Below are 23765 nucleotides of genomic sequence, written 5' to 3' on the forward strand. Positions count from 1 at the left end.
ACTTCTCGAAAATAACTAGCTGGTACCACATCCAGAGTGTTTTGTAGGGCATATAAAAACCGAGGCAAAGACATCATTTTAAACAGGGCCGCTCGTCCCAACAGCGGGAGCTTCTTCCAGCTCGCCACGTCGCTCCTCAAACGGGCCTGTGGAGGAAGGAGGTTCTTATTATATCGAATTGCGGGGTCGAGTGAGACATATATCCCAAGATATTTAAATCCGTCCCTAGCTCTCTGTATAGGACAATTACGAGGGTGAACGGGGACTTCGCCGCACAACACGTACAAATAAGACTTCGTCCAATTTATTTTCAATCCCGAGTTTCGACCATAAGAGAGTAAAATATCGCATATTACGTTAAGGGATTTCTTGGGCGAAGTTAAATAAAGCAATATGTCGTCGGCATATAAAGAAATTCGATCCTCCAACTGCGGGGACCAGCGGATGCCCTTTATTGAGGGCTCCCAACGGATCCAAGCCGCCAGGGGCTCCATAGCCAGCGAGACAGAAGGGGGGACAGCGGGCATCCCTGTCTAGTGCAACGCCCAAGACAAAATGGCGCCGAGGTCCGATTATTCACCACAACTTGAGCCAGAGGCTCTGTATACAGGAGTCGAACACAGCCAATAAACTCAGGCCCAATACCGAACTTAGCTAAGACAGCCCACAGATATGGCCACTCCACCGTGTCGAAAGCCATCGTGGCATCAAGTGACGCCAACACGGCCGGTTCTCTTAAGGTATGTGCCCTAGCGAGGACTCCATGTAATCTGCGCAGATTCAAGGCTGTGTTCCTATGAGGAATAAAGCCAGATTGATTGGGATGTACCAGTTCACTAATAACCTTAATCAACCTATTGGATAACACTTTAGCCAGTATCTTCGGTTCAGAGTTCAATAACGATATCAGCCTGTACGAGGCACAACAAGATTTGGGCTTCCCATCCTTCGGTATAACTATCGAGGCCACGCTCTGATCGTGGGGTAGGATTCCACATTCTAGAGCTTCCAAAAACATATCTTTCAGATTCGGGGCAATCCTGTCCGGTCGAAGCTTATATAACTCAATCGGTAGACCATTGGGACCCATTGCCTTCCCAGAATTGAGGGAGCGCACCGCTAAAGCAATCTCATCCACCGTAAGCTTACTGCCCATAAACTTGCGGTCCTCTTCAGCCAAACAGGGAAGTTGGATATCCCTAAGTAGTTGGCACGAGTCCGCCTCCGGCCTGTCGTCGACAGAGGCATACACAGTACGGAAGTATGCCGCAAAACCATCAACTATCCCCTGTGGATCAGTTATACGATCACCCTCCTCATTCTCAATCTCTGAAACTACTCGATCTGCACCCTCCCTCCTGTCCAGCCAGGCAATCAATTTACCCGCTTTATCACCTACATCATATATGCGTCCCTGTTGCTCTCGACTCATAGCCTTCGCACTATCAGTGACCAACGTCCTGTATTCCAGCTGTTTAAGTTGCAAGGCATGTAGTTTAGCACGGGTAGCCCCAGCTCCAGTTCCAATTCAATATTGGCTATGTCCGACTCAATCCCAACCACCCCTTCCTCCGTTTGTCTTTTAACCCCCGAAATCAGGGACAGGGCTTGACCTCGAATCACTGTTTTGAAGGCTTCCCGCAACGAGACCGACGAAGAAACCGAACCCTCATTGTCATGAAAAGAATTTTCCAACGCTTTAAAAAGTTGCTTGCGAACCTTAGGATTACGCAAGTACCAAGGATTTATAGGGGCGATCCTTGGTACTTGGCGATTGTCATTTCAAATCTAATCCAAAGCGGCGAGTGATCCGAAATCCCTCTAGCCAGATGTTTCACCTCAGCAATATACGACGCCTGGGCAGTTAGCACTAAACTATAATCAATACGCGAGAGACTAACATGTGCGCCGCAGTGGAAGGTATACTGTCGCTGAGTCGGATGGAACAATCTCCAGCAATCTATTAAACCCAAAGCCTCTAGAAAATCAGGAAGCCATTTATGTGTCCGTCCCGTATCTCGGGGCGGGGATCTATCCATGGTTCCAGAGACTACAGCATTACAATCTCCACCCAGAATCAGCAGCCCTCTTAGGAGATCCAGAACAAGCCTGCCCAGCTCAGCATAGGCAGTAGTTTGTAGACCCGGGGGACATAAACAGACACAAGGGAAAGAGTATATCCCTCCCAACGTCCTGACACTGCGACATAGCGACCCCTATCATCTGACGTGACAGAGTCAACCACAAACGGAAGAGATTTCCTAAGGAGGATCCCAACTCCCCTCGACCCTGAAGTAAATCCGGCATGCGCCACTAGGCGGTAGCCCTTTCTATGCATCGCATTGCACGCATTTCCCACTAAATGAGTCTCTTGAAGTAAAACTACATCCGGAGTGCCTTTAGAGGAACTGGAGGACCACACTGCGCTTGATTTTATCTCCCAGTCCATTCACATTCCAACTCAATACTCTCAGCCCTTTACCCCCATCAAAAAACATAAAAATGGCCCAACCCTCCTCCAATCCTCGCACAATCATGAAACGAATCTGATATAGAAAGCCTTGAAAAAACACAAAAAATTCAAAAACAAAACAAAAAAACAACAGTCTCCCACAGGGAATGTACAGTTACGCCGCCCCTCCACCCTGGCTCACGATTATTCAGCCACCCCAACTCGCAGTGTGCCTGTTGTAGGAGAGTAGGGTCTGCTATCCTATGGTCACCCCAAATTTTTGCTTTTTGCTTCACTGGTTTATGACTTAATGTGGCTGTGGGCCTGCTAATCAGACCCACAGCCTGCTGTTCTCTCTCTAAATTATTGCCAATGCACTTTAGGTGCATTACGAAATTGGAACTGGTTCACCTTATTGGCCCCTGTAACAGTGTACCCAGGTACCCAGGGCATAGGTGCTTCCAAGGCCTACCAGGGGCTGCAGCACGTATTGTGCCACCCCTGGCCTGGCCTCCATATTTGACACAACTGGCCGATCACTCAGCTGGGGTAAGTCGGTGTAACCACCCCTTACTTAGGTGTAGTATGCCTGTACCTGACCTAAAATGGACACACATGTTCCTATCAGCCACTCCTATGGAAGGCCTCATCAATCCTGGAGGCAGAGTGCTTGGAAATATGTGAGATGGTGCTCTGGCATGAGCTGAGCCTGTCTGCAGCTTTCGGAACCATGTCCTTTAGCTGTTTCATGATACTGCCATACCATATACTCTTAAGTGCATTATAATCCTCGCGGTTAAATGCTATCTTTGGTTTGGCTTTATCAAAACATGTCGAGTAAGGTGTCATACGAATTGGAATACTACCCCCTCGCCAGTTCTGGTGACGGGGGTAGCATTCCACCCTTCTAGAGGGACACGACATGTACCTAACCTGAACCCCGGTTAAAGTTAAACTGAGCCTTAGCATCACAAAATGGATGCTGCCACCACAGACACAAGTCTGACCTCCTGCTGCTGGGAGTCCTTCCAGCGAGGGCAGCTTGGACAAAGGGTTTCCTGCCTTGGGAGGTGCTAGCACCACCCCAGACAGGATTTTGTGTATTGGGTAGGACAGGGCTTAATAGAATCAGACATGCCTGGGGCACACAAGGTGTCCCCGTGCATTTGCCAGTTCAAACCGGTGCTGGGGCTCTCCAGCCCCAGCCTTGGCGCGAAACTGCACAAAGGAAAGGGGGTGTAACCGCCCCCCTTCCTGGTCCCACCCAGAGGAGGGACCTAGTAGGTGATCCGGCCCCTAGAATTTGAATACGAGTAGGAGCTATGTCCTGAGACTTCAGATCATCCTGAACTCGACTTGAAATACAGAAGAAAACTGGACTTCGACATTCTGCTGCACAGAAGACTGAAAAGAATCTCCCTTGTGGCCAAGGAGTGACCACCCTGTGAATACAGGCACCAACCAGCAACTCGACGTTTGCTTTGCCGCCGCCTCCCGCCGGAGCCCGAGCCCAGAGCCTGACAAGACCCAGACTCCCAGACATCTCAGAGCCCGATCCACAGTCCCTGAAAAGAAGAGACCCGTGGAGGCACCGAGAGACGTGGGACCGGACATCTTGGAAGACCCCCGAGAAGCTGACTGCGCAGCACCCGAGGCACCCTCGACGCTGTGCTTTGGGGTTTGAGAAACCCCAACACCGAGCAGCATTTGCACCGAAGATCAGCCCCCCAGCATCTCCACGATCTGCGTGGGGCCCTTTTGCACTTTGCCACTCGACGCGCCATCCCGGCCACTTGCCACGTGGCTAGCGGCCATCTTGGCGATGAAAACTACGACTTACACCGCTGGTCTGGTTGCTCCAGACTGACCCTTGCTCCCCTGAAAAGGAGCACCCGCTCTGACCTTGCTGGTCCGAGTGAGAAGCTTGCATCGATTCCTGCGTGGCTTGCTTTAGCCAAGGCCTGTTTGCTCCAATCAAGTTGCCGACACCGCCATCAGCGAGAGCCTTCGCGGGACAGCTCGTGATCGACTCCTGGACGTCCTTGACCTCTCCGTGTCCACGTGGCTGCAGAGACAATCTTCACGTCTTCACCTGTTTGCGCCCGACATTGCCTGGTTCCATCCTGGTTCCACGGTAGTCACTGGCTAGTGACTTTGAACATTGTCCCCTCTGCTTTCAGGTCTTCACCTCTTCAGATCCACCCTTGGATCCACCGGAACTCTCCTCGACGACCCGCCTGCAGCATCTTCAGCTCCAAGCACCATCGACCTGCGTGACGAAACCCGACACTACTTCGCACCTGTGCACCCGCTTCCTGTGGCTGAGGTAACTCAGCAACGCCGGTGTTCCCACACTGGTATATACCTCTAGTGCCTGTGTCTAAAGTTTTGTCCTTGTAGGTTCATCGGAAGGTTCCTAAAACATTAACTTTGTAACTTTTATGCACCATTGACATTGCATTGGTGCATAAGTGCACTTTCCGCACTGCACCCGAGTCCCGCGGGCCTTTCCCGACTTCATCACTGCTAGTCCCGAACAGCTCCAGCGATTCCCCAGGCCCTAGGCCTCTTTCCTTTTTTATTGGTGGTTCTTATACCTCTATTTTAGTATATGGTTTAGGTGGTCCCTAGGGCTCATCCATATTCGTGCAACTTTTGTATATTTAAACTGTGTTTTGTTTTAACGCTATTGCTTCTGTGCTCATAAAGAGTATAGGGGATAATTGTAGAAATAAATCTATATATATTTTCAATATATATCTGTGTGGTGTCCTTTCATTTGGTATTCAAGGGGATTGTGTATGGTAAAACAGCTTGCTTCACATGCCTTTACAGAGTTTAGCCTAAGACTGCTTAGTCCATGCTACCCCTAGGATAGCTTGTCTATAAGGTTGACTTTACAACCAATCATCATAAGGGTTGCTTGGCATGGTACAAGGTGATCACTAGAACTAGTGAGCATCATATACCAGGCCAACTTCTCACATTGGTGGCAGCGGTGGGATTTGAGCTTGCTGTTGTTTTACCATTACAATCTTTGAGAGTATCATTTGAAAGATCATACAGGTACCTGATAGGTACACTAAAACAAGACTAGTATACTTAAGTTCTACTGAACTTAGTTGTTGTAGAGGATAGGGAGTAGCACACCCTGACCACAACTACTAGATAGGTTTAGTAGGTAAACACAAGTGTAGGTAGATTGCAACATATCCACCCACACTAGAGCAATGTCTGGAGCAGAGGGATCCACTGGACCTATCTCTGTTGAGAGTGACCCTCCAAGGGCACCATCCAAATTTGCTATCTTTAATTTTAAAGAATTGAGGCAGCTGTGTTCCTTAAGAGGAATCAAAACGGGTCCTACCCCTACAGCAGATCACCTCAGAGAGCTTTTAGAAAAGTCTGAAGCTCTAAAGACCTCCAAACCAGGCCCCTAAGGGAATGGAGATGGAGGCTCTCCCACTGAAGATGATAGCACTGATGCCCCTGTCCCTGTCATCCAGATAGATGAGGATAACCAGACCTCTGGGGATACTCAGCCTGAGGATGAGGAAGAAGAGGAAGAGGAGGAGGAAAGTGGGTCTGATGATGAGAGAAATAGTCAGGTGCTAGTCAGCAGGCTTAACCAGACTAACTTAAGCTTATTTGGGACTGAAGGTGGGTCCAACCCATTCAGACCCCCAAATGGACTTAACCAGGAGCCCAGGAGGAGGAGGAATCACTCAGGTGAATCCAATACCTCCCATGCTTCTAGAGGTTCTCATGGTCACTCCAGAAGGGAGTTGACTAGCCCTCAAAGAAGGGAACATGAGGCCAAAATGAGAGAGGCTGAACTTAGGATCCAGAAGCAAGAATTAGAAGTTGCCCTGGCCAAAGAGAAACTTGCTAGAGCAAGGCAGCCTAGAGAGAGTGGATTAGGATCCACTGGTGGCAGCACTATCCCTAAGGATAAAGACAGGTCCTATGATAATAGAAACCTGAGTAAGATTGTGCCCCCTACAAAGTTGGGGATGATATCCACAAATGGATGACTGCACTTGAGAGAGCCTGCAAAGTACAGCAGGTCCCTCGGAAACAGTGGTCAGCAATCTTGTGGCTCTCCTTTGAAGGTAGAGGCCGAGACAGACTCCTCACAGTTAGTGATGGGGATTCTAGAAACTACCTGGTCCTGAAGAGTGCTCTGATTTATGGGTTAGGCTTAACCACTGAACGGTACAGGTTAATGTTCAGAGATACCCAGAAGACACAGACTCAGGACTGGTCTGAATTGGTTGAATGTGCCACTAAGGCTCTGGAGGGCTGGTTGCTGGGAAGTAAGGTTACAGACTATGAAGGATTGTACAATTTGCTTATGAGAGAACAGATTTTAAATAACTGTGAGAACCAGCAGTTGCACCAACATTTGGTTGACTCAGATCTAACCTCTCCCCAAGAATTGGGAAAGAGGGCAGACAAATGGGTTAGAACCAGAGTTAAGCAAAAGAACCAGAACCAGGGTGGTGACCAAAAGAAAACAGACCAGAAGGGTGGGGAGCAGAAAGCTAAAGACCAGAAATCTTCAACAGGGCCCCAAACTAATACTGAGGGTGGGTCCCAAACTTCCAAGAAGAAGGAGAAAGAAGGTCAAAGAAAACCCTGGTGTAGTTTTTGTAAAAACACATCTCACTGGACAAGTGATTGTAAAAAGGGTGTAGCCCCCAACACTGCAGCCCCTAAGGCACCTGCACCCACTAGTACAGTTGGCAGTGTTGGTCCACAAACCAAGGGGGTAGTGGGTATCACCTTGGGAACTGAGGGAGATTCTGGCCTAGTCAGAACCCCTACACAGGCTGTTCTGATTTGTGATGGGGAAATTGATTTGTCCCCTACTGTCAGTCCCAGTAATCTGGGCAAGTACAGACAGACACCTGTAATTAATGAAAAAGTGGCTCAAGCATACAGGGACACATGTGCCAGTGTCACAATGGTGACACCTAGCTTTGTGGACCCTGGACAGTACATACCAGGTGATAATTACCTGGTGACCAATGCCAGCAATGTCACTACTACACATAGTGTGGCAATTGTTAACTTTTCCTGGGGAGGGGTAACTGGCCTAAAAAGAGTTGTGGTTAGTGCTGATCTCCCAGTAGAATGTTTGTTGGGCAATGACCTGGAGAGCTCTCTATGGTCAGAAGTTGAGTACAGGACTCATGCAGAGATGTTAGGGATATCATCACATGTTCTTGCTGTGACCAGGTCACAGGCCAAAAAGTGCCTCTCTGAACCTCAGGTCTTGGATCCTGGAACAATGGACCAAGTACCTTCCAAGACAAGGAACAGGAGGGTAAAGGCGGTGCCTTCCCAAATGCCTACAAGTGAGGATCAGCCTTCACAGGAAGATGATCTTGAGACCCCTGAAGGAACTGTCCCTGAAGAGCTTGAACCTGATCAGGTTGAGTTTCTGGGGACAGGGGGACCTTCTAGGGCAGACTTGGGGCAGGCTCAGTTATCCTGTCCCTCTCTTGAACCCCTCAGACAGCAGGCTGCTGCTGAGGCTGCTGGGAATGCTCAAGGTACCCATAAAGTTTATTGGGATGATGGGCTCCTTTATTCAGAGGGTAGAGACCCCAAGCCTGGTACAACCAGGAGGTTGGTCATACCTGTGCAATTTAGGGGCTTCCTTCTTACCTTGGCACATGATATTCCTTTAGCAGGACACCTAGGCCAGAATAAAACTTGGGACAGACTTGTCTGTCACTTTCACTGGCCTCACATGTCAGAGGATACCAAGGAGTTTTGTCGCTCCTGTGTAACCTGCCAAGCCAGTGGCAAAGCAGGTGGTACCACAAAGGCCCCCCTGATACCACTACCTGTGGTGGGGGTGCCCTTTGAAAGAGTGGGGATTGACATTGTAGGACCAATGGATCCCCCTACAGCATCTGGGCACAGATTCATACTGGTGGTGGTGGACCATACCACCAGGTACCCAGAGGCAATTCCCCTTAGGACCACAACAGCTCCTGTTGTGGCCAGGGCCTTACTTGGAGTTTTCTCCAGAGTGGGGTTTCCTAAGGAGGTAGTATCTGATAGAGGTGCCAACTTCATGTCAGGATACTTAACAGCTATGTGGAAGGAATGTGGTGTCAACTACAAATTCACCACTCCCTATCATCCACAATGCAATGGGCTTGTTGAGAGATTTAACAAGACCCTAAAGGGTATGATCAAAGGATTACCAGAAAAGCTCAGGCGAAGATGGGACATCCTTCTACCCTGCCTTCTGCTTGCTTACAGAGAGGTCCCACAAAAGGGGGTTAGCTTCAGCCCCTTTGAATTGTTGTTTGGGCACCCTGTAAGAGGACCCCTGTGTTTGGTGAGGGAAGGATGGGAGTTGCCTCTCAAAAAGCCAAAGCAAGACATAGTGGACTATGTACTTGGTCTCCGCTCCAGGATGGCTGAGTATATGGAGAAGGCATCCAAAAACCTTGAGGCTAGCCAGGAATTACAGAAAGCCTGGCATGACCAAAAGGCTGTCTTGACTGAGTACCAGCCTGGACAGAAAGTGTGGGTGTTGGAGCCAGTGGCCCCAGCAGCACTCCAAGACAAATGGTCTGGACCCCATACTATCATTGAAAAGAAGGGAGAGGTTACCTACTTGGTGGACCTAGGAACTCCCAGGAGCCCCCACAGGGAGCTCCATGTTAACAGGCTGAAAGCATATGTTGACAGGGCAGACATGGGCTTGCTCATGGCTACAGATGAGGGGCAGGAGGAAGAGAGTGACCCTCTCCCAGACCTGCTGACTCAGAACCCTGAGGATGGATCAGTTGATGGTGTGGCCTTAGATGGCAGCCTCACTGAACGTCAGCAAAATGACTGTAGACAGCTTTTGCAGTCATATCGACATATGTTCTCCCTGACACCCAGTCAGACTAACTGGTGTACCCATGTGGTGGACACTGGTGATAGTCTTCCTGTGAAGAACAACATTTACAGGCAACCTGACCATGTCAGAGATTGTATCAAGACTGAGGTGCAAAAGATGCTGGAACTAGGTGTCATTCAGCCTTCAGAGAGCCCCTGGGCTAGCCCAGTGGTTCTGGTCCCCAAACCTCACACCAAAGATGGAAAGAGAGAGATGAGGTTCTGTGTGGATTACAGAGGACTCAATGCTGTCACCAGGACAGATGCACACCCTATTCCAAGGGCAGATGAGCTCATAGACAAATTGGCTTCTGCCAAGTATTTGAGCACATTTGACTTGACAGCTGGCTACTGGCAAATCAGGTTAGCTGAGGAGTCTAAGGCCAAGACAGCATTTTCTACCCCAGGTGGGCATTATCAATTTGTGGTAATGCCCTTTGGTTTGAAAAATGCACCTGCACCTTCCAAAGGTTGGTGAATCAAGTCCTTACTGGGTTGGATGACTTTTGCGCAGCATATCTGGATGATATTGCTGTCTTTAGCTCCACCTGGGAGGATCACCTGGTCCACCTGAAGGAAGTGCTAGAGGCTCTGCAAAAGGCAGGCCTCACTATCAAGGCAACCAAGTGCCAGATAGGGCAGAGTAAAGTTGTATACTTGGGCCACCTTGTAGGTGGAGGCCAAGTTCAACCACTGGAGAGTAAGATCCAGACCATAAAGGACTGGACCCCTCCAACTACCCAGACTCAGGTCAGAGCTTTCTTGGGCCTGACTGGGTACTACAGGAAGTTTGTTAAGAACTATGGGTCCATTGTGACTCCTCTTAATGATTTGACATCTAAGAAGATGCCCAAAAAGGTTCAGTGGACAGTAAACTGTCAAAAGGCATTTGATGACCTGAAGAAGGCCATGTGCTCTGCACCTATCCTGAAGAGTCCTGACTACTCAAGAGAGTTCATTGTCCAAACAGATGCTTCTGAGTTGGGAGTGGGAGCTGTGCTTTCACAACTTAATGTAGATGGTCAAGACCGGCCCATTGCTTTTATTAGCAGAAGGCTGACCCCCAGAGAGAAACGTTGGTCAGCCATTGAGAGGGAGGCCTTTGCTGTGGTGTGGGCCCTGAAGAAGTTGAGACCATACTTGTTTGGCACTCACTTCAAGATTCAGACCGACCATAAGCCCCTCTTATTGCTTAATCAGATGAAGGATGAAAACCCCAAACTGCTCAGGTGGTCCATTTCCCTACAGGGGATGGACTTTACAGTGGACTTTACAGTGGAGCACCGCCCAGGGACTGACCATGGTAATGCAGATGGTCTCTCCAGGTACTTCCACTTAGAACATGAAGACACAACTGGTCAAGGTTAGTCTATGTCTCTGCGTTTGGGGGGGGGGTTGTGTAGGAGAGTAGGGTCTGCTATCCTATGGTCACCCCAAATTTTTGCTTTTTGCTTCACTGGTTTATGACTTAATGTGGCTGTGGGCCTGCTAATCAGACCCACAGCCTGCTGTTCTCTCTCTAAATTATTGCCAATGCACTTTAGGTGCATTACAAAATTAGAACTGGTTCACCTTATTGACCCCTGTAACAGTGTACCCAGGTACTTCCAAGGCCTACCAGGGGCTGCAGCACGTATTGTGCCACCCCTGGCCTGGCCTCCATATTTGACACAACTGGCTGATCACTCAGCTGGGGTAAGTCGGTGTAACCACCCCTTACTTAGGTGTAGTATGCCTATACCTAACCTAAAATGGACACATATGTTCCTATCAGCCACTCCTATGGAAGGCCTCATCAATCCTGGAGGCAGAGTGCTTGGAAATATGTGAGATGGTGCTCTGGCATGAGCTGAGTCTGTCTGCAGCTTTCGGAACCATGTCCTTTAGCTGTTTCATGATACTGCCATACCATATACTCTTAAGTGCATTATAATCCTCGCGGTTAAATGCTATCTTTGGTTTGGCTTTATCAAAACATCTCGAGTAAGGTGTCATACGAATTGGAATACTACCCCCTTGCCAGTTCTGGCGACGGGGGTAGCATTCCACCCTTCTAGAGGGACACGACATGTACCTAACCTGAACCCCGGTTAAAGTTAAACTGAGCCTTAGCATCACAAAATGGATGCTGCCACCACAGACACAAGTCTGACCTCCTGCTGCTGGGAGTCCTTCCAGCGAGGGCAGCTTGGACAAAGGGTTTCCTGCCTTGGGAGGTGCTAGCACCACCCCAGACAGGATTTTGTGTATTGGGTAGGACAGGGCTGAATAGAATCAGACATGCCTGGGGCACACAAGGTGTCCCCGTGCATTTGCCAGTTCAAACCGGTGCTGGGGCTCTCCAGCCCCAGCCTTGGCGCGAAACTGCACAAAGGAAAGGGGGTGTAACCGCCCCCCTTCCTGGTCCCACCCACAGGAGGGACCTAGTAAGTGATCCGGCAACGAGAATTCGAATAAGAGTAGGAGCTGTGTCCTGAGACTTCAGATCATCCTGAACTCGACTTGAAATACAGAAGAAAACTGGACTTCGATATTCTGCTGCACAGAAGACTGAAGAGAATCTCCCTTGTGGCCAAGGAGTGACCACCCTGTGAATACAGGCACCAACCAGCAACTCGACGTCTGCTTTGCCGCCGCCTCCCGCCGGAGCCGGAGCCCAGAGCCTGACAAGACCCAGACTCCCAGACATCTCAGAGCCCGATCCACAGTCCCTAAAAAGAAGAGACCCGTGGAGGCACCGAGAGACGTGGGACCGGACATCTTGGAAGACCCCCGAGAAGCTGACTGCGCAGCACCCGAAGCACCCTCGACGCTGTGCTTTGGGGTTTGAGAAGCCCCAACACCGAGCAGCATTTGCACCGAAGATCAGCCCCCAGCATCTCCACGATCTGCGTGGGGCCCTTTTGCACTTTGCCACTCGACGCGCCATCCCGGCCACTTGCCACGTGGCTAGCGGCCATCTTGGCGACGAAAACTACGACTTACACCGCTGGTCTGGTTAACCAGACTGGCCCTTGCTCCCCTGAAAAGGAGCACCCGCTCTGACCTTGCTGGTCCGAGTGAGAAGCTTGCATCGATTCCTGCGTGGCTTGCTTTAGCCAAGGCCTGTTTGCTCCAATCAAGTTGCCGACACCGCCATCAGCGAGAGCCTTCGCGGGACAGCTCGTGATCGACTCCTGGACGTCCTTGACCTCTTCATGTCCACGTGGCTGCAGAGACAATCTTCACGCCTTCACCTGTATGCGCCCGACATTGCCTGGTTCCATCCTGGTTCCACGGTAGTCACTGGCTAGTGACTTTGAACATTGTCCCCTCTGCTTTCAGGTCTTCACCTCTTCAGATCCACCCTTGGATCCACCGGAACTCTCCTCGACGACCCGGCTGCAGCATCTTCAGCTCCAAGCACCATCGACCTGCGTGACGAAACCCGACACTACTTCGCACTTGTGCACCCGCTTCCTGTGGGTGAGGTAACTCAGCAACGCCGGTGTTCCCACACTGGTATATACCTCTAGAGCCTGTGTCTAAAGTTTTGTCCTTTTAGGTTCATCGGAAGGTTCCTAAAACATTAACTTTGTAACTTTTACGCACCATTGACATTGCATTGGTGCATGCGTGCGCTTTCCGCACTGCACCCGAGTCCCGCGGGCCTTTCCCGACTTCATCACTGCTAGTACCGAACAGCTCCAGCGATTCCCCAGGCCCTAGGCCTCTTTCCTTTCCTATTGGTGGTTCTTATACCACTATTTTAGTATATGGTTTAGGTGGCCCCTAGGGTTCATCCATATTCGTGCAACTTTTGTATATTTAAACTGTGTTTTGTTTTAACGCTATTGCTTCTGTGCTCATAAAGAGTATAGGGGATAATTGTAGAAATAAATCTATATATATTTTCAATATATATCTGTGTGGTGTCCTTTCATTTGGTATTCAAGGGGATTGTGTATGGTAAAACAGCTTGCTTCACATGCCTTTACAGAGTTTAGCCTAAGACTGCTTAGTCCATGCTACCCCTAGGATAGCTTGTCTATAAGGTTGACTTTACAACCAATCATCATAAGGGTTGCTTGGCATGGTACAAGGTGATCACTAGAACTAGTGAGCATCATATACCAGGCCAACTTCTCACACCTGTCACCCCAACATCTAAACTACACTACAAAAAGCTAAATACAAGGAGGAAAATGACCCACGGACAGTTTGTTAACCCCTCTAAGTTACTGTGGTAAAACATGATGTTAAAAAATTAGAACCATAGTCCGTTCCCCAAGTTCAGAGCTTCTATATGATTTTTAACTGGTAGTTGCATTTGCAAAGTGGAGGCGAAAGGGGGCGGGCCTCCAACCAACTCTCAGGAAATCTCCTTTGTCGGACTGACTGGAGGTAACAGGAGGGTTGCTGGGTCCCCAAGAACCCTCAGCATCCAAGAGGAGTTTATCCCCCAACCAGCAGTACACCAGGAGGTGCGTTTGCAGAGTGGCGACGGAAGGGGACATGGCATTTGAAGTCCTCCCAGCAATCCTGCTGTTTTTTACTTACTGGAGGTAACAGGAGGGCTAGTTGGCCCCCAAGAGCCCTCAGCAGCCAAGAGGATTTCATTCCCCATGCAGTTGTGCACCAGGAGGTGCATTTGCAAAGTGGTGATTTAAGGGGGTGGAGCCTCAGACGACTTGTGGTGCTGGGCTTTTTTTTTACTACTTTTTACAGGAGGGGGCAGTGTGCCCCAACCCCCTTTCCTGGGCTGATTTGGATCCCAGGGAGCCCATCCCCTGGGGCTAGGACATTATGAAATGGGGGAGGGGGGACCCTCTCCCTGGCAAATTTCGGCTGGAAGGGACCCCATCCCCCGGCATTTGCAATCCCCATGGGAGGCGACCTCTGTTGAGGGTGCCCTGGTCTCACCGGGGCATCCACTGAGCAATGATGCGGGAGCCGGAATTGTTTTTACAGATAGAGAGCTGCTAACATGCGGCTCACTGTTTGTAAAAGCAATTGTGCCACGCTTTGAGCAAGCGAGAGAAAAATGCTCTCATTTGCTGAAAGCACAGTTTGCTATGGCTTGGCAAGAGTTGTAAAGCTCCCGCCAAGCCATAGCAAACACATGTGTTGGAGTGGGCACCCCGGGACATATCAGGAGCCGGCCCTGGGGGGGTGGTGGTCCCCAGGGCCATGTATGGCTCCAGGAGGTGGGCCAGCAGCTCCACTCCTTTCTTGTCATTTGCCTCGGGGAGGTGATAGTCCCCGGGTCTGCAGGTGGGCCACGCAGCCCCCATGCATTTACTTTTACTTAAGCCCCAGGCAGGTGACAGTACCCTGGGCTGTGGGGGGCCGTGTTGGTACCGCTGCACTTCTATAAAGCATTGCCTCAGTGAGGTGGCGGTCTCCGTGGCTGCAGGGGCCTGCGCGGGCCGCTCGTAGTTCAATTATTCATTTCCCCAGGAAGGCATACGGCCCGCCATGCATACTGCTACATATCTCCTCAGGATGGGGCTTTTTTTAAATCAATTGCGCGAGCACGCGCTTATGTTCTTCAAAGAAGTTTAACACAAATTCATTGTGACCTCGCAGTAAAAGACTATGACATGGGTCAGGATATTCCTACCCTGCCCCTTTTATTTTATTTAACTTTTTTGGGGGGGGGTTTGGGCTCGGTGAAGCGAGTCCCAAGATGGTTGCTAGCACTTTCTTGTTGAAGTGTTGGCAGCCAATAAGAGCTGTGCATTTCCCTCCACAAGCTCGTCTTTTTTCGCTTGGTGACCACAGATATCACTATAATTTTCAACCTACCTTTCAAGAACTACTGAACGGATTTACACCAAATAAAACAGAGCACAGTCTATGGAACAAAATCTAGATTTCAGCCAAATCTGGTGTAATTCCATTCCGTGGTCTGGGCTGTAGCCATGAGTGTTGACAGTTCCTATGGGAAACTAGCATTGCAAACGCACCTTTTTTTAACCCCGTTTTTCTTAGTCCCCACTTCATGAATTGCCCCAAAATTTCTGTGTGCAACAAGAATCACTGAAGCACATTCTCTTTGAAAATGTTGTGAAGATTCATCAAACAGCACCGAAGTTGTAGGCAAGTCAAAAAAGTCCTGTCTTGTGGAAACATGGTTATAACTACCCCACTGGTGACCGTCATTCTGCCAATGCAAAAATGTATGTAGATATACTCTGTTTGCTCGTAAGGTAACTAGAGTACCTTTCGCACTATGATAGCTACCATGGTTTACATGGTTTGATAGCAAACTCTCCCAATAACTCCTCAAATGGGAATCGTTCACACAAGTAAAAAAAAGGCTCTGCTTGCTTACATTACGCCCCATGACCTAAAAGTCATCCGCTCATCACCAACACAAAAAAGAGACGCAAGGTAAAAAATAGCTGCATTCAGATTACATTTATAGAGCCGAGAGCAGTGAATATGTATGGCTTTAAACACATAAAAGGATGCATCCATATGTTTTTAATTGCATAAACACACACTTGTAAAGCAAACTTTCAGTGATGCATTTTAGGTAGCATTTATATGAATGCTTGTTTTAGGTCAGCCAGTACGTATTGAATAACATTCTCCAAACACTTACAGCGATTTCTTTTCCAGCTTCTCCAGTACAGTAGGAAAACTTGACAAAAGAGTGGCAGCAGCTATAGCCCCACCGGAAATCTTTCCAATACGAGCCCCATATACACTGAAATACAAAAAGAAGAACTACAATGAATTTTGGTACAGCTTTTAATACCAGACTTCTCTTGCAAACACTGCTGCCCTTCAGACAGCAGTAATGCCTGGAGAAGATACATGCCTTATATTTCTCGGTCTCTTGAACAGTAAGAAAATGGAGAAGAGGGCACTTGTTGATCCATTTTAGGTCGAACCTATATACAGCACCTGCAATGTATTCTGTGGGGCATTTTGTGGCTCCTCAACAAAACACAAGAGCTTTGACCCCTCCCACTGCTTACTACTGGTTAACTTTTATGGCCTCTCTCAATTGCCTCTTTCTTATTCATGTCCCAATTTGTCATTCTTGTCCCTTTCAGGAAGCATTCCCTCTTAACTGTCGCTTTGATTGACTTGTGTACTGATTACCTCCAGGTGCTCTTCGTCGCCAGTGCTTTTCCCCACTCTCCTCCATGTTCTGCTCAATGGTGTGCTGTAATAAACTGACTCTATATGTACTACACCAAAATGAAGTATAGTGTGCATAGAGTCCAAGTGACCCCAGAGGTAGGCAGAGGTTAAAGTTAGATAGAACTCTCTAATTGTGGTAGAGTGGTCGGGCAGTATCAGAGGACAGTGTTAAGCATTTGATGTACACACTCACTCAGCAAATTAATTCACACACTCAATAACTGGACTCTAGGCCAATTGGGTTTGTATAAAAATATATACGGTTGTTTTATTTTTAGAACCAAGCAAGCCTGGCACAGGTAAGCATTAAATACTTTTCAGTAATAAGTTACTGGATATAGAACAGTTTGAAAATGCAAGAGAAATTGTACTTTGTTTGATTTACAGAGGATGCAATAAGTTGCAACACTTTAGCAAATACAGTACATTGAAACGAATAGGCTTTTTTAGTAAATGACAGGTAAGTTACTTTTTACGTTACTTTTCTAACTCGGTGCTGGATAACTAGATTCAGCACTGGGACATTTCCTGGAAACAGGTAAGTAATTAAGTTTCGGTTATCTGCATGATTTTTAAAGAATATTTTTAGATTTCAAAACGCCACCGTGTTTTGGATGAAAAACAGTGCATTGAAATGAATAGGCTTTTTCAGTAAATTACAGGTAAGTTACTTTGTATGTTACTTTTCGTACTCAGTACTGGATACCTGGATTCAGCATTGGGCAGTGGCGGTGCGTCCATTGGGGGCGTTGCCCCACTAGCCATGGACGACCGTCACGCTGAGGAAGGATTAAAAATGTATATTATAAATCGGAGCGTGAGCAAACTTCTCTGAAGCAACCCCTAGCTCAGCTTATCGGGACAAGCACGACATCGCAGAAGGTGTGGGGGCGGGGCTGCGGCAGTGATTGACAGCGCAGCACAGCAGTCTGCAGAAACAGAGCAGCTGCAGTGTGATAATGTCAATGCTTGGCGACTAATTTTTTGGACTTGCCCGTGCATGCGCACACGGTACAGTACATTCCCCTCCCTGCCCAACAGCGACTCAGAGTGCGAGGGACCCGGGCCCTCTGGGTCTCATATGGGCAGGCACAATCCTGGCGCAGTGGTGCTGCTAATGCAGCGCCAGGATTGTCTGAGACTCCACAGCGCAGCCTGGTGCATTTCAAAGCCAAACTGATGGAACACTCGAGTCTCTGAGGCGACTGCGCGGCGCGTGATCCGATCTGGGGTGTGGAGAAGGAGCGGAGGTCCGGACTGAGGAAGGTAAGTGTTCTTTATTTTATTACCCTCGCCGTCCCCCGCACAACACTCCCGCCCTCCCCCTCACCCGCCCGTAACTGCATAGATTTATGTAGCCCCACCGTGTCCGGAGCTCTGTTGCTTCGCATTCATACATTCAGGCATTGTTAATACATCTTACATTTATTAAATGGCCAATAACCATAGACGTAATAATGTTTTTCAACATGTTAATCAGTGTCGCAGACAAGGTGTGACATGTCCAATTTGCATCGCACACCATCAACAGCATCCAGTGGAGAAGTGTGGCTCAATGGTTAGAGCGGCAGACCCTGATGCAGAGGTCTAGCCCGGGACCAGGGTTCAATTCCCCGCCTCGGCGGGTCTTGGGCTCAAAATTCCACGGACCTGATAATTCTCGCCTCGGTGCCTATTCCAATCATGGAGTCCCACTCTGCAACTCTGGGCAATAGCTTGCTTAATCCCCACAACGGCCCCCACAACGCTAAGGATGCCTGGCCTCCACCTTGGGGGTGCCCAGGAGTGGACACCTCACAGGGAAAGCCAGGATGGGTTCCACAGCGGTATTCGTACAAGCGCCTTGAGACACTTGCGGGTGATTAGTGCGCTATACAAGTATCAATTTACATTTATATAACAGCGCACACAGTGAGGGGGCCCCTGGCCCGGAGGATGCCAGCGCGTCTAGCGAGCATCCCACGGAGATGCCCCCAGGGTGCCAGGAAGCAGAGGGGGGGGGGTCACAGCACCGTGCCTGGCCTGCCCTGAGTCACTTGTGCGCGAGTGGCCTGTCGCCATTTTCTCCAGGGGCCTGTTACCGTGAGCTATGTGCGTCATCGCCTCTTAGCACGGTATACCTATGAAGGAAATGCACATTTTGCTCTAAATGCATTTTTTTTAATACACTTTACTGGGGCCCCTGCAGCACTTCGCGCAGCGGGGGGGATGGGGGGAGGTGACACGAAGGCGTGACTGCAAAGGAAATGCAAGGGGCTTGCATAGCTCGAGGGGTACTTAAATACATATGTATTATGTTGCTAACATCCTGTTGCAGCCATCGGAGTCCTTGGATGGAGCGAGGAACGGGCCATCTATGGCCAGTGCAGTGTTACTTTTAGGGATCTTACACTGAATGTCAACAACACCCTCCCCGTCCCGTGAGAACGCATGTTTTTCCTGCTCTGAGTGGACTGGGATTGATGGCCCTCGGCCTCTGTAATGTGAAGAGAACTGAGGCAGACCAAGGGCCATGATGATCTTTGACTCTACCCCAGTCCTTCTGGCGTTTCTGAAATCATGTCCGGTCTGGAAATCCCAAGTTTCCCTATTCGACATATTAGCGCTAATGCAAGTACAGGACTTAAAAACAGTTAATCTGTGGGGAGAGAGAGACCTGTGGGGAGAGAGAGAGATACCCTGGTATTCAAGGGAAGCAAGGTCAAAGGACCACAGACTGCCTGTCATCCACTGTATAAGCAGCAGTAAAAAACACCCCTCCAGCATCTGTAGACCACGCCTCTTTAAAGATCAGAAACAGGAGAAATTAAATCTGGCCTCGCATTATTGAAATCTGACCTAGTTCTCCCCGCCTTTGACGCTAAATGTAATCCCTGACCTTTCTTTCATCATCAGCTCTCGCCCGCTGCCCAGAGGTCTGGTGTTTTTCACTTCCTCTGTGGTCCAGCAGCTTTTGGTAAAGGACGTCCGCTTTCAGTCCTGAGTGACTTCAGCTCGAGTGGGCCTTCGCTTGCTCTATTGCTCACTAGTATTGTGACCATGTATAAAACTGGTGGTGTCGAATGTATCAGGAAGTCGTGAAGAATAAAGAGTGAGTGTGTGTGCTTTGGGTACTTCTGGGTGTGGGTGCTGGAAGAGTTAATTTGTGTGTAAGTTCCATCTCCCAAACGTCTTTTGGAAGCACTGGAAACCAGCATTTATTTTACTCTGTACACTTTATAAGAGCACTAAAACTAATTTTGGGAGAAATTATGTTTCTAAAACGTATCTTTGCATGGACAGAGCTTCCTCATTTCATGCAGGATTGGATGCGGACTTTAACTTTCTCAAAAACTAATTTGACACACCGCTATATCACAGCAATAGCGCTATGAAGTTACCGAAGCACTGTATTAAACAATTCATGGCAGTGTGAGTTGAAAAGTGTGCATACTCACCTGTTGCGCGAGGGTTTGGGGACTGGGGTATTGCCGAGCACTAAGTTGTCTCTCAAACCGTGGTGCTGAGTGAGCGGGAGCACTGGTGGGCATTGCACTATAGTGAGTGGACCCGAAACCACTGGTGCTGCGAGTTTGTATCACATTGAAAAGTGAAGGGTGGCAGCATGTGCTCTCACCATGGAATATGCTCATTTTATTTCCTGCTCAGCCCGTGCTATGGAAGAGGCGTTTCAGTTTTTAAGGACATTAATACCCGCTGTGTTGTGACATTAATCGCTTGCTGTGTTGTTTGTTTGTTCAATGACATTAATCTCACGCTCGTTGTTTTTGTTTAATGACATTAATCTTGCGCTGTGTTGGTTTCCAGGAGTTTAAGACTTGAGGACTTTGAGTGCTTTACATCAGCTGTGAGATTGCAGCCGCTGTTTGCAGAGTCCACAGTTACCACCAGTGCGGTTTGTGCTCTCACTGCTGGTCTGTTAAAGGGAGGGCTGGAGGCCGCTTGTAGCATTAGATACCAGAAGGGACTTCTGGCCCTCTGTCCCCTCCTCCCACCTGCCCACATAAACAGACTTGGTGTGCTATTCAGGCAGCCCGGCGGTCTGTTTCAGAATACTTTTGCTTTAAAATTCACCATTTGACAATTCTTTTCCAATTTTCTCTTGAGAGGAGGACCCAACCTGTACCCACTTTTGTTAGCTTCGCTCACTCACTTTGCTTGCGGCTTAAAAGTCATGCCCAACATTTACGCCTCACTGCTTTCAAATGTCACCAGCCGCCACTGGCACTGGGACATTTTCTGTAAACAGGTAAGTAAATACGTTTTGGTAATTTGTGCTATTTTTAAAGAATATTTTTAGATTTCAAAATTCCACACTTATGCTAAGGGGGAAAAACAGATTAACGCTTCACAGGTAAGAAATTAACTGTGGAGTTAAGGTTCTGAGGGTAAACTCAGGGGTCCCACAGGGTCAGTGATGCACTGTTGCACCCTGAGCGGCACTAGGTCGGCCGGGTGCAGAGTGTTGAGGGCCATTGTTATCCAATGGGGGATAGGGGGCCTCCGGTTGGTGGCTGCTGGCAAGCAGTCCACTGGGTTGTGGGAGCAAAGCTCCTAGGGTTAAGGTCAGGGCAAATGGGGAAACAAAGTAGCATAAAAGGTGCACCCTCAGCAGCACTGGGGCGGCCTGGTGCAGAGTGCTGTTTCGACATCGGGCGCCCTGCTGTTTTCTATGGCGAAATTCCAGTTTGCAAAAGCACTGCAGGCAGGGTGACGAAGGACTTCTGTGTGCGACCACCAATTGAAAAGGGAAGTTGGGAAGTTAACGGTTGGTTAGGCACCGTCGGTTTGGGCACACAAGGCCGTGGGGCGTTGGGTGCAGGGGTGCCTTTTGGGGTCGGATCTTCTTACCAGCTCCTGGTCGAGGTTAGGGGGTCCCTCTGGATTTAGGCTGCAGGCGTCGGCAGGAGGCTTGAGGCAGGTCAGGGGTCACTGGATCTTGGGTCAGGATCGCCGGGGTGACCTCCTCGTGGGGCAGGGTTCGGCGGGTGCAGAGTGGGTTGGATTTGCGGTCTCTGGCTGGTGCAAGAAGCTGCAGTTTGAACAAATCCGGTGTTTGCAGGAGATGCAGTCTTTAGAAGTGAAAGCAGGTAGGTCCTCCAGGTTTCTTGAGGTTGCTGGCTGCAGGACACACTGGGATCTCGCAGGAGCAGGTTCGAGGGGGAGACAGGCCGGTAGGGCTGGGGCCAAGTTAGTGGGCGTCGTCCTCTTGTTAGCTCTGCACGGCTCTTCAGTCCTTCTTATCTTCTTTCTTGTCTGGATCCGAGGAAGCAAGGTTCAGGGTGCCCCCTAAATAGGTAGGTAAGGGCAGGGACCAATGGGTCCCTTCCCTGGGGTGGGTACTCCCCCTATCGTGCCACCCTCTAGTGGGAGGGGGGCAGGAGCCTGTTGCTGGTTGGCTAGGTGCCCCCAAGATGGCCAGGACTCAGAGTTGTGCTTTACCTCGCCTCCCCCACCTTAAGGGTGGAGTTGGCAGAGCTGGACACACCTCTTTCACTCACTTGTTTTTCCCGCCGGCTCTCCTGTCCAAAGTGGGGGGGGGAGAACCAGAGGGGACCAGTTGCTGAATGCAGCAAATGGTCTGGGGAGGCACACAAAGGCAGCATGCCTTTGAAGCTTCCCTTCTCGTGAACCCTGCCCATCCTGGGGGAGGAGGCTTGGCACCTAGTCCCAGGATGTGCATTGTTTCAGGCCCCCCAAGAGCAGCAGGCTCTCGACCCAGGGGTCCAGAAACATGTCTGTTGGTGGCAGCCTAAGCAGCCACTCAGTCAGGTCACTAGGAGTTGGTCCAGTTTCAAGGGGCATCTCTAAGAGGCCCTCTGTTGTGCAGTTTACATTAAATCCCATACTGGCATCAGTGTGGGTTTAATGTGCTGAAAAATTTGATACCAACCGTACCAGTTTTCAGTGCAGTCATTATGGTGTTGTGGAGTTCGTAATGACAAACTCCCAGCACCATATACTCTCAATGGCAGCACTGCACTTACAGTGCCCAGGAATGGACTTGGGCACTGTAGGGGTACAGGGCTCATGCACCTGTGCCTTCACCACTGCCATAGGCCACCCAGCTAGAGGGGTGACTTTGTTCTGCACCAAGACACGCAGCCTGCAAAGGCAGTGTGTGAGTGTCGGGCTACAGGGCCACCAAGGGTGGCACAATAAGTGCTGCATCCCTTGGAGGAGTTCTCTGGTCACAGTGCCCTGGGTACCTGTGGTACTATTTACCAGGGGTTGAATTGTGGCCACAGATGCCAATTGGGTTTAAGCTTCAATGCAGTTTTAGGGAAGGAACATAGGGGCACACTCAGTCAAAGAACCTCAGCAATTCAACAAAAAGTGGGGGCATACCATGCAAGAAAGAGGGCACTTTCTCACAAGTGCTTCTACCCATGGACTCCCAGGACCCTCCGCGTTGCTTACCGTATGTTGCTTTATCACACCCATGCTCGCCTTTGCTGCTTTACCCTTCCACTGTATTGCGTTTGCTTTCGAAATTCTTCCTGCCCTCCACAATGTTGCTTGTATTTTATAGGAAAGGGATTTCTTCAACATCCTCTTTCACTGCCTTATCCTTTTTCTACCCCCATGCATTTAGTCTTTTGCCATTGAGAACCCTTTGATCAGATCAGAATCAATGTTGCATGCGTCTCTGTGCAGAGGCGCAAATATGGACAGGCTGGGAAAGCATGGAGGAGCAAGAATCTTTGTTTATGCCTCAGTGCTACTCGCACCCCAGTCATGAGAACTCTCAGAGAGGATTCTAGAGATGCGACACGCTGTTTCTGCATGCTGTGTCTCTTCCCTACTGGAATAAAGGGCATCCTATATGCCTCTCAGCCGGATGCGCTACAACACTCGGCCCACAAATAGCCTTGTTCAAAGAATTCATCTGGAGGAAGGGCTGAAAGGTGTCTGGGGTGAAAGAAGAAACTGTGAATATTGAACCAAGTGTGGCATGGCATGCATTGCTGGCATGCTTGATGGTTACAGATGTCCAGGGTGATAGTCAACACAGAGTATGAACAAGTTAGAGGTGGAAAAGCTAGGCATGGTCATAGTCGTGCCTGGGTAAATATATGGCTGAACCGTCATTTGCTATATGGGACTGACAAGCCAAAATAGAGTCTTAACAAGCATGTCTGGCACTTTCCCTCTATAAAGAAAGAAAAAACAAACTGCTAAGTGCATTTCTGATTAAACATTTAGTTGTAATAACGAATATGCTACTTACCAGTATGCATCTGTTCTTGGCATGTAGGGCTGCTGA

The 23765-nt window shown here is 49.2% G+C and overlaps 1 protein-coding gene across 2 annotated transcripts in view; it reads right to left on the reverse strand.

Moving 5' to 3' along the window:
- Positions 1–23765, reverse strand: part of LOC144769368 (pre-mRNA-splicing factor SLU7-like) — a 344142-nt gene that overhangs the window by 66612 nt on the left and 253765 nt on the right. For both annotated transcript variants that reach the window (XM_078653421.1, XM_078653420.1), the window contains exon 13: positions 15951–16055. In XM_078653421.1, the coding sequence (XP_078509547.1) occupies positions 15951–16055 (105 nt within the window). The remainder of the gene's footprint in view (positions 1–15950; positions 16056–23765) is intronic.

This window comes from Lissotriton helveticus, chromosome 7 (assembly GCF_964261635.1).
Source record: "Lissotriton helveticus chromosome 7, aLisHel1.1, whole genome shotgun sequence".
Lineage (NCBI taxonomy): Eukaryota > Metazoa > Chordata > Amphibia > Caudata > Salamandridae > Lissotriton > Lissotriton helveticus.